Source organism: Odocoileus virginianus, chromosome 24, assembly GCF_023699985.2.
Source record: "Odocoileus virginianus isolate 20LAN1187 ecotype Illinois chromosome 24, Ovbor_1.2, whole genome shotgun sequence".
Lineage (NCBI taxonomy): Eukaryota > Metazoa > Chordata > Mammalia > Artiodactyla > Cervidae > Odocoileus > Odocoileus virginianus.
The window spans coordinates 26857972-26869408 of NC_069697.1; the positions used below are offsets into that span (position 1 = coordinate 26857972).

Consider the following 11437-nt stretch of genomic DNA (forward strand, 5'->3'; position numbering starts at 1 on the left):
CACATGTTGTTTTGGTGGAGGTATATGAAGAAAGATGCATGAATCAGACTATTTGAAATTTTAAAAATACAATGGATAAGAATCTGCATGCCAGTGCAGAGGACACAGGTTCAATCCCTGGCCCAGGAAGATCCCATATGCCATGGGGCAACTAAGCCTGTGTGCTGCAATTACTGAAACCAGAGTTCTAGAGCCCACCAGCTGCAACTACTGAGTCCATGAGCTATAACAACTGAAGCCTGCATGCCCTAGAGTCTGTACTCTGCAATGAGAGAAACCACTGCAATGAGAAGCTCATGTACCACAACCTAAAGTGAAAGTGAAGTCGCTCAGCCGTGTCCAACTCTTTGCGACCCCATGGACTATATAGCCTACAAGGCTCCTCCATCTCCATGGGATTTTCCAGAGAGTACTGGAGTGGGTTGCCATTTCCTTCTCCAGGGGATCTTCCCAACCCAGGGATCGAACCTGGGTCTCCCGCACTGCAGGCAGATGCTTTACTGTCTGAGCTACCAGGGAAGCCCTCAACCTAAGTAGTCCCTAAATCTCCACAATTAGAGAAAAGTCCATGCAGCAATGAAGACCCAGCACAATCAAAAAGAAACTAATTTTTAAAATATCATTAATTCTCGGGAATTCTCTGGCAGACCAGTGGTTAAAACTCTGTGCTTCCATTGCACAGGGCACTGGTTCAACCCCTGATCGGAGAACTAAGGATCCTGCCTACCATGTAGCCAAAAAAAAAAAAAAAAAAGAAAATTTTTTTTAATTAAAAAATTAAAACAAAAAAAAATCATCAGTTCTGCAATGTACATGTCTGTCCGTTTAAATTATCAAATGAATATACCTATTTTCCAGTTAAGCAAAAATATTTTCTATATATCCACAATATATATACTGAACTCAAGATGGTTTGAGTCCCGAAACTCTTATTCTCTATTTCAAGTTAGCCTAAAGAACCAAATAACTTCTCATTTTTCTTATGTAGCAACAAAATTAGTCTGAAAACACACACACACACACACACACACACAAAACTAATCATGTACCACATAAAATGAAATCTATCAACACCTCAAGTTCTGAGAAGTATATACATATTAAAACAACACTCTATTTTGTTGGAAAGATAATAAAACTGAATCATCTCGACAACATACGTAAATATTCCTTCCTTCCATATATTTCAACATTTTAGTTTTTCTCTATTGCCAATTTTTTTGAATGTTAGTAATTACTGACTTGAAACAACAGATTCATCTGCAATAACAAACACTGCTAACTGGCTCAATATTTTGGCTGGTTCCTGCCTTACCTGTTGAGCAATATGAGAAATATGAGCTGCCTGAACTGTTGAACCAGACTGAGGTGCTGTCTCTGAAGTGTTACTCTTGTGAGAATCATCCATAATCAACTGTAAGAAGGAAAAAAAAAATCAGTTAAAAGATGCTTTCTAACTTCATTTCAAGAAATCTTATGACATTTCTTTTCTTAACATGCATCTTTTTTTCAGAAGAACAAAACAGAGCTTTTCTATACTAAAGGCTGAGTTCAGTTTATCCAGACTCATGTTCCTATACCTCTGCTCTGGGTGTATAGTGACCTCATGATAAAATCTTTTAAAACGTCAAATAAAAAGTGCTATAGAATATAACTTGGTTGCCTCCATGGAAGAGAATTGGTAGCTATGGTATAGAAAGAGAATAGATTTTCCTTGCATATTCTTTTAATTTTTTTTTTTGAGTTTTGATCCATATGATCATGTTTAAATTCAATAAATGGTACACAAACATAAATTATTATGGCTACGTTTTCAAATGCTACCCCACTCAAGAAGTATGACAGGACTTCCCTGGAGGTCCCGTGGTTAAGAATTCGCCTGCCAATGCAGCGGACACAGTCTAGGAAGATTCCACATGCCATGGAGCAACTAAGCCCGTATGCCACAACTACTGAGCCCGGGCTCTGCTCTGCAAGAAGCCACTGCAAGAAGCCTGTGCACCAGAACAAAGAGTACCAACCCCACACCCGTCAGCAAGAGAGAAAGTCTACATGCAATAACAAAGACTCAGTACAGCCAAAAATAAATATTAGACAATTTTTAAAAAAAGTATGATATGCAGGGACACAAGCATTCTTTTCTGCAGTCTAGGGAACAGTTTCTAATTGGATACATAGTTTAATATAGAGAATTTATTGAGCAAAGGTTGAACAAAATAAATGAATGAAATCCTACCTAAGAACTTTCTAAAGATCTAGACGATCTAATCAACTGCAGGACATGTAGGCTGGATAAGAATGAGAATAAGTGGGTTATGAGAGATGGAATATGTCAAGTAGAACTACTTAAGAGACTGGCTGAAGTTTTAGGCAGAATTTAAGGCTTTTATAATTATGTGGAAAGACATAAAAAGAGAAAAGGCTGGCCAGCAAAAAATGAAAAGATACTCAATTTCATTAAGTATTAGGGAAATGCAAATCAAAACTAAAATAAGATACCATCTCTCATCCATTACGATGGCTAATATTTATTGAAAAACAGAAAATGAGGGTTAGCAATGATGTGGGGAAACTGAACATTTGTGCACTGTAGTTGGGAATGTAGAATGGTGCAATCACTAGGGAAGAACAACAACATGGTAGTAACTCAAACAATTAAAGATAGAATTACTGTATGATCCAGCAATCCTGTATTTGTGCCTCTATCCAAAGAACTGAAAGCAGGGTCTTATGGAGATATTTGTACAGCTCTGTACATGGCAGAATACAGCCCTGTATACAGTAGCCAAAAGGCAGAAGCAACTAAAATGTTCATCAATGGATGAGTGAATACACAAAATGTGATATACATATACAATGGTATATTACTCAGCTTTAAAAAGGAAGGAAATTGTGATACATGCTACAATATAAATGAACTTTGAGGACATAATGCTAAGTGAAATAAACTAGTTCCCAAAAGACAAATATTGAATGCTTTCACATATTTAAGCATATTTCACATATTTACTTAGGAATAATCAAACCCACAGAAACAAAGAATGGTGGTTAACAGGGACAGGGGGGAGGGAGAGATGGAGAGTTGTTGTTTAATGGTATGAAAAAGCTCTGTAGATTGGCTGCACAACAATGTAATGTACTTAACCTTACTAATTGTATACTTCAAAATGCTTATGATGATAAATCTTATTTTATGTGTATTCTTCCATAATTCAAAGAATTTTTAAAGAGAGGGAATTCCCTGATGGTCGAGTGTTTAGGATTTGGCACTTTCAATGCTGGGGCCCAGGTTCAATCCCTGGTCAGGGAACTAAGATCCCACAAGTCACGCAGCCTAGTTAATTGATTAAAAAATTAAAATAAACATAACAAAATCATTTCCATAGGATATATTCTGAAAAGGAGAATTACTTGGTTAAGGAGTATGAATATTTAAAGCTTTCTAAAAGAACTGTAGTCCACCAGAAGCACATGAGAAAGCAATGGGAATTTTTTAAAGTCATTACTAATGCAATAAATGGAAAATGGTACACTGTCATACATTTTTTTTAATTCTCCATTAATTGCATGAGCTCTGTTTATATTATCTGTCCATTCATCAGATCTTAGTGTTGTCCCTATTACCCTGTATTATTTCTTCATATAAATTTTATTTCTATCATGTTAATACAAATACTCTTCCAGTATGACTTAATTATGATTATTTTAAAATTTTGACAAGTTCATCTGGTGCTTCCCTGTTGTTTCTTGAACTGCTTTTTAAGATACATATGGACTCTTCTTTAGAAAGAGTGCAGTGATTTTTAATCTACACTAAGAGAAGTGGTAATCCCACAGATTAAACATACAGATAGCATCAAAGATGGAATTTTATACTTTCTACATACTACTGCTACTGAAAATGGCTTTTTAAACACTCCATTTCAGAAGATACAAGAATACAGAGCAGAAAACAAAAAGAATAAAATACCTAAGAATAAACTTACCTAAGGAGACAAAAGGGCTGTATACAGAAAACTATAAGACACTGATGAAAGAAATCAAAGATGACATAAACATATAGAAAGATATACCATGCTCCTGGGTAGGAAGAATCAACATTGTGAAAATGACTATACTACCAAAAGAAATCAACAGATTCAATGCAGTCTGTATCAAATTACCAATGGCATTTTTCACAGAGCTACAACAAAAAATTTCACAATTCGTATGGAAATACAAAAGATCCCGAATAGTCAGAGCAATCTTGAGAAAGAAGAATGGAGCTAAAGGAATCAACCTTCCTGACTTCAGACTATATGACAAAGCTACCACCATCAAGAAAGTATGGTACTGGCACAAAAACAGAAATACAGACTAATGGAACAACATAGAAAGCCCAGAGATAAACCCATGCACCTATGGGTACCTTAGCTTTGGCAAAGGAGGCAAGAATATACAATGGAGAAAAGATAGTCTCTTCAATAAGTGGTGCTAAGAAAACTGCTACATGTGAAAGAATGGAATTAGAACACTTCCTAACACCAACACAAAGATAAACTCAAAATGGATTAAAGACCTAAATGTAAGACCGGAAACTATAAAACTTTGGAGGAAAACATAGGCAGAACACCCTCTGACATAAATCATAGCAAGATTCTCTATGACCCACCTCCTAGAGTAATGGAAATAAAAATAAACAAATGGGACCTAATTAAACTTAAAAGGTTTTGCACAGCAAAGGAAACCATAAGCAAGATTAAAAGACAACCCTCAGAATAGGAGAAAATAACTGCAAATGAAGCAATTGACAAAGAATTAAACTCCAAAATATACAAGCAGCTCAACATCAGGAAAGCAAACCACCCAATTAAAAAATGGTCAGAAGACCTAAACAGACATTTCTCCAAAGAGGACATACAAATGGCTAATAAGAACATGAAAAAATGCTCAACATCTCTGATCATTGGAGAAATGCAAGTCAAAACTACAATGAGGTTATCACCTCACACCAGTCGGAATGGCCATCATCAAAAAATCTACAAACAATAAATGATGGAGAGGGTGTGGAGAAAAGGGAACCCTCTTGCACTGCTGGAATGTAAACTGATACAGCCACTAAGGAGAACACTATGGAGATTTCTATATAAACTAGGAATAAAACTATCATATGACCCAGATAATCATGATGGTGTGATCACTCACCTAGAGCCAGACATCCTGGAATGTGAAGTCAAGTGGACCTTAGGAAGCATCACTAGGAACAAAGCTAGTGGAGGTGATGGAATTCCAGTTGAGCTATTTCAAATCCTGAAAGATGATGCTGTGAAAGTGCTGCACTCAATATGCTAGCAAATTTGGAAAACTCAGCACTGGCCACACAGCTGGAAAAGGTCAGTTTTCATTCCAATCCCAAAGAAAGGCAATGCCAAAGAATGCTCACTACGGCACAACTGTACTCAATTCACATGCTAGTCAAGTAATGCTTAAAATTCTCCAAGCCAGGCTTCAGCAATACATGAACTGTGAACTTCCATATGTTCAAGCTGGTTTTAGAAAAGGCAGAGGGACCAGAAATCAAATTGCCAACATTCACTGGATCATCGAAAAAGCAAGAGAGTTCCAGAAAAACATCTATTTCTGCTTTATTGACTAGGCCAAAGCCTTCGACTGTGTGGATGACAATAAACTGAAAAATTCTGAAAGAGATGGGAGTACCAGACCACCTGACCTGCCTCTTGAGAAACCTGTATGCAGGTCAGGAAGCAACAGTTAGAACTGGACATGAAACAATAGGGAAATTGTTCCCAATTTCCAAATAGGGAAAGGAGTACGTCAAGGCTGTATATTGTCACCCTGCTTATTTAACTTCTATGCAGAGTACATCATGAGAAACGCTGGGCTGGAGGAAGCACAAGCTGGAATCAAGATTGCTGGGAGAAATATCAATCACCTCAGATATGCAGATGACATGACACCACCCTTATGGCAGAAAGTGAAGAATTAAAGAGCCTCTTGGTGAAAGTGAAAGAGGAGAGTGAAAAAGTTGGCTTAAAGATCAACATTCAGAAAACTAAGATCATGGCATCTGGTCCCATCACTTCATAGCAAATAGATGGGGAAACAGTGGCTGACTTTATTTTTCTGGACTCCAAAATCATTGCAGATGGTGACTGCAGCCATGAAATTAAACGATGCTTACTCCTTGGAAGGAAAGTTATGACCAACCTAGACAGCGTATTAAAAAAGCAGAGACATTCATTACTTTGTCAACAAAGGTCCGTCTAGTCAAGGCTATGGTTTTTCCAGTGGTCATGTGTGGATGTGAGAGTTGGACTATAAAGAAAGCTGAACACCGAAGAATTGATGCTTTTGAACTGTGGTGTTGGAGAAGACTCTTGAGAGTCCCTTGGACTGCAAGGAGATCCACCCAGTCCATCCTAAAGGAGATCAGTCCTGGGTGTTCATTGGAAGGACTGACGTTGAAGCTGAAACTCCAATACTTCAGCCACCTGATGCGAAGAGCTGACTCACTGGAAAAGACCCTGATGCTGGGAAAGATTGAGGGCGGGAGGAGAAGGGCACGACAGAGGATGAGATGGTTGGATGGCATCACCAACTCAATGGACATGGGTTTGGGTGGACTTTGGCAGTTTTTGATGGACGGGGAGGCCTGGCGTGCTGCAATTCATGGGGTCGCAGAGTTGGACACGACTGAGCGACTGAACTTAACTGATGGGATCTAGAAAAATGGTACAGATGAACTGATATGTAAGGCAGCAGTAGAGACGCAGACAGAGAGAAGAGACCTGTGGACACAGCTGGGGAAAGAGAAGGCGGGACTAACTGAGAGTGGCACTGAAACATACACACTACTCTGTGTAAGAGACAGTCAGTGGGGATTTGTTGTGTGACAGGGAGCTCAACCTGATGCTGTGACAACCTAAATGGGTGGGATGGGGTGGGATGGGGTGGGAGATGGGTGGTACGTTTGAGAGGGAGGGGAAGTATGTATACCTATGGCTGATTCATGCTGATGTATGGCAGAAACCAACACATTATAAAGCAATAATCTTCCAATTAAAATAAATTTTAAAAAAAGAATAGATAGCAGATAGGGGGGAAAGATGTAGCGCTAAAGCATTGAAAGAAACTGTAAAAGATTTTTTAAAACTTTGTTAAATTATTGAAAGTGATACTGTGACTCACTGATTCCCCTCCATAACAGTATTATTAAGAAATCCAGTATCTAACCCAGTATCTAACATCAACTAAACATCAACAAAACATCACACATTTCCTAGTAAAAGGCACTACAAGTCATTTCCTAGTAAAAGTCACTCAGTCATGTCTGACTCTTTGTGACCCCATGAACTATACAGTCCATGGAGTTCTCCAGGACAGAATACTGGAGTGCAAGGAACATTTTGGACAATCACTACAACTATATTTCCTACAGAAAAGATAACCTATTTTCTGTGTTTTTCTTTTTTTTCCCCCCAAAATTAAAAGTAGCCTTATAGCTTCAGCCCATTAACTATAAGTATTTTTTAAAGTGATATTATTAGGATAAAAACTTTATCTGCTCATTTATCGAAAAAAGCTATTATTCCTGAAATTAAGGTTAAGATTAACGATTTGTTAAAAACTTGCTCAACATACAATTTTATTTTTATGTGTACAAAGGCATTTTCTGTAAAAATAAAGTAAGCCTCAGGCAGCATCTGGAAGCTTAACATAAAACAATCCCAAGTCGGGCAAAATTACAAGTGGGCAGTGAAACACAGATTCAAAAGTATAGTCAATGGTGGAGTTCCCTGGCTGTCCAGTGGTTAAGACTCAGTTCTTTCACTGCTGTGGCCCCAGGTTCAACCTCTGGTTGGGGAACTAAGCTCCTGTAGCCCACGAAGTGTGGGGAAAAAAAAAAAAGAACTATATTTCAAGTGAATAAAATAAAGAGACTGAAAGAAAAAAAAAAAAGGTACCATCACTGGGAATGAACAATTTGGGGACCTAAGAAATCATAGCAGGCTTCGATCTTGCAGACATATGAAGAATGTTAAAGGCATGGCACTTTCAGGAATCTATGTCAAGAAAGGAGCATAGGAATTCCCTGGCAGGTCCAGTGGTTAAGACCCCATGCTTCCACTGCAGGTGGCATGGATTCTATCCCTGGTTGGGGAACTAAGACCCTGTGTGCTGTGCAGTGTGGCCAAAAAATAGGAAAAAAAAAAAAAAGCTAGGAACTAAGAACTTTTTATATATCATCATCTGGATTCTCTATTTTAGAGATGTGTAAACAGAGGTTCAAAGAAATTGCCACTTCTATGGATCTCACTTAAGATGTGAATTTAAGATCTGAAGTCAGAATTGTTTTAACTCAAAATCCAATACACTGCCCCTCTTCCAGGAATACCTTCACCTCCCCAACTTATCCACCTGGCAAACTCATTTTCAAGTTTCATCCCAAACCCAACTGCTCTGGGTCCTTCCTTCCTTGTTCCACTGTACCCTGTTATTTATAATGAGGTTACTTAACTTTCTGAACTGTGTTTATTGACATGTCTGTTTCCCTCAGTCTCAAGGTGCCTAGGAACAGGGCCTTTATCTTGTGATTGTATGCTCTGTGTCCAGCAGGGACCATCAAGTATGCGGTAAAACAGTAAACATCAACAAATATAGTATAATGAAGTGTCTTAAGTTTCTCCACCTGTGGATGATGGACAGGTCTGAGGACAATAAGTCTATTGCTCAACATTTCCACAACTCAACTCACGATATCCCCTCAAAATTGCTATTAGTCATACTTAATTTCAGATCTTCAAATGTGCCTGCAATGCTTTCTCTCACCTTCCAGCTTTTATGTATGCTGTTTCCTCTACTAAAAACACTATCCCTCCTCATGTGACCTATTCCTATGAGTTATTCTTACAGGCAAACTTTCCCGCTTCCCTTAGACTGGTCTAGATGAAGTCTGAGAAGCTTTGGCTGTATCCCCATGGCACAAGTTTCCTCTACCTTTCATGGCACTCATCACAGAATTGAAATGGCCTGTTTTCTGTCTCCCTACCAGAAGGCAAGCTTAGGGAGTCAAACACCACATCCTACTCCCGAAATAATACCTTGAACTTACTACTACCCAATAAAGCGTGTTTAGTTGGGTTTACCTACCTAAAGTTGATAGAAACAATGATATCTTCAGATACCTTATCAAGCAAGATATTTTCAGAAAATTACTTCAACCCAGCTTTAGAAACAGGAAAATTCAGGCACAAGAGAACACTCTATTTTAGAGCTGAAAATTCAGCAGTACCAATATAAATAAATGGGATGACATGTGAAGGGAAAAAAACATTTTGAAGGTACTACCACCTACTGATGATATAGCAGTACTGCACAGAGGTATCAGACAAACCTTAAAAGTTAACCGCAAATTCAATAGAACATATTCGGCTTTAAGAACACCGTACTGATTCTAATTGAGACAGAGGAAAACTGCATATTATACAGTCTACAGGAAAAACAGCATTTAAATAAAACTGCAAACATCTGTTCATAATGAAATTTTCAGGATAAAATGATTTTGCAAACATAAGCAAATATACTTTGCTATGATAAAACACATCACAAACGAGGCCGGTTTGGCCAAATTTATGCTGAATTAAGCCTCAGAAACGGAAAGGATCCCGATGACTGTTATTAGCCCATTACGCCTCAAAAGTTGACGAAACAACTAGTCATTGACATCTACAATAATAGCAGTGATCAAGCGGGATGCTCCACGGCGGAGTGGACGCTCTGAAATACTACGCTTAGTTTTGTGATACAGGAGGAAACAGAAGAGAACGTTTTCTCGGTCTGAACGTCTGTCCAGTTGGTAAACAGACGAGTTTCTGTCACTCCACACTACCTTCCCATGACTGCTTCGTGTATGATTATTCTACCGTATGTCTCCCCACTCGACTGGAAGCTCCCGGATGATAAGGGCTGGCTCTGCCCCAACAGCGAGCGGTCCGGGCCCCGCACCCCGAGGGCGCCGGGCACGCTCTACCGTCTTCGGCGAAGATAACCGGTCTCTGGAGGAGCTCGGCGGACGACGCGCGGAGGCCAAGGCCATGCCGCCCTCCCCACGGTTCCCGTCCCAACCCCGAGACCTTCGACAGAGGGCTCTCGCCTTGGGCCGCGGAGGCGGCTTCAGAGGCGGAAACCGCCCCGCGGCGGGAGGTCTTCGTTTTAATTTTCATTGGGGGACAGCAGGCGGGAGGGAGGGAGGAAGACACCGCCAACTGAAGGGGTGCAGCAGGCGAGGCAACGAGAACCGGAAGCGCGCCCCGCCGGGGGAGCCCGATCAGCCCCTCCCCCTTCCGCCAGGCGCCCTCCGCACCCCTCCCCCACCGCAATCGCCCCGCGCGACCCCCCACCAGACGCGCGACGCGCCTCGACGTCCCCGCGGGGGCCGCGTCCCCGCGCCCTCCTCTTGCCCGGGGACACGGGAGCACGTCCCCACCCCGCCTCCCCCGCCCCCTGCTTACCTGTGGCTGCTGCCTGGCCGCTGTCCGGGGCGGGGAACTTCCACTCCCCCCTCCCAGGTGGATCCGAATTCACTACCCACTTCCCCACCCCCTCACGCGGCGGGGGACGTGCCTCTTTCTTAGGGGTCAGGCGGGGCGGGGAGATTCAGTGTCACTTAACAGCCAACTGTCCTAAGCTACTGTTTCCTCGGCAGTCACGGCCGCCACTGGCGGCATGATCTACACCAGGCCGGGGGCGGGGGAGCGAAGGGGGGCAAAACTGAGTAACAGAGCGTGGGGGGTGAGGTTAGGGCGGTCCTTCCGTGAGGGCGCCGTCCTACGTCACCGCGTTGCGCACGTGACGCGCCGCCATCTTGTGCCGGGGTATCCCGGGATGGCGAGTTCGTGTTAAGAAGGTGTTATTCTGGCGAGAGTTGGGCGTGGCGTTACCTGCATTTCCTTCTAGCCTCAGGAGCTCTGTCTTCACTGCTCCCAGACGTCTGTTTTCAGAGGCCAGCACCCGCTCGGGGGCTCAAGAGGCCGCTCGGCCTGAGGCAGTTTTCTTCGGTTCGTGGCGTCAGTCTCAGCTCAGCTCCTACTTGGTGCGGCCCAGAGCTGTCGTCCCGGCTTTGACCCACGCCCGACCTGCCGCCTGTTATAGACAGAGTGCCTTGAAGCCTGAAGTCTTGTCCTCAGTTTTTCTAACCACCCAAACTAATGTTAATCCTATAAAACAAGTGTTAAGAGTTGTATCTTTAATCACACATGAAAGGATTAAAAGCCACACCCACAAGGTGTCGGTAGGGTGTCAGTGTGTCACGCTGAAGCACAGATTTAGCCCAACTAGAGAAAAGTTATAGTACAATCGAGTGTTGTAAAATAAAATCACACCGGGAATTTCCTGGCGGGGCAAGGGTTAGGATTAGGCGCTTCCAATGCAGGGGAAG

General features: G+C 41.6%; 1 protein-coding gene across 8 annotated transcripts in view; it reads right to left on the bottom strand.

The window, feature by feature from the left end:
* The window catches only part of ATF1 (activating transcription factor 1), a 63543-nt gene extending 52356 nt beyond the window's left edge, over positions 1–11187 (bottom strand). For 2 of the 8 annotated variants that reach the window (XM_020908149.2, XM_020908148.2), the window contains exons 1-2: positions 10134–10308; positions 1316–1414 (exon numbers count right to left, since the gene is read on the bottom strand). In XM_020908149.2, coding sequence (XP_020763808.1) covers positions 1316–1414; positions 10134–10223 — 189 coding nt within the window. In that variant the 5' untranslated portion in view covers positions 10224–10308. Of the gene's footprint in view, positions 1–1315; positions 1415–9889; positions 10081–10133; positions 10311–10511; positions 10796–10940 lie in introns of those variants that run through there. The other 6 variants (XM_070454440.1, XM_070454441.1, XM_070454443.1 and 3 more) reach the window with 6 other exon arrangements.
* Positions 11188–11437: the final 250 nt, after the last annotated feature.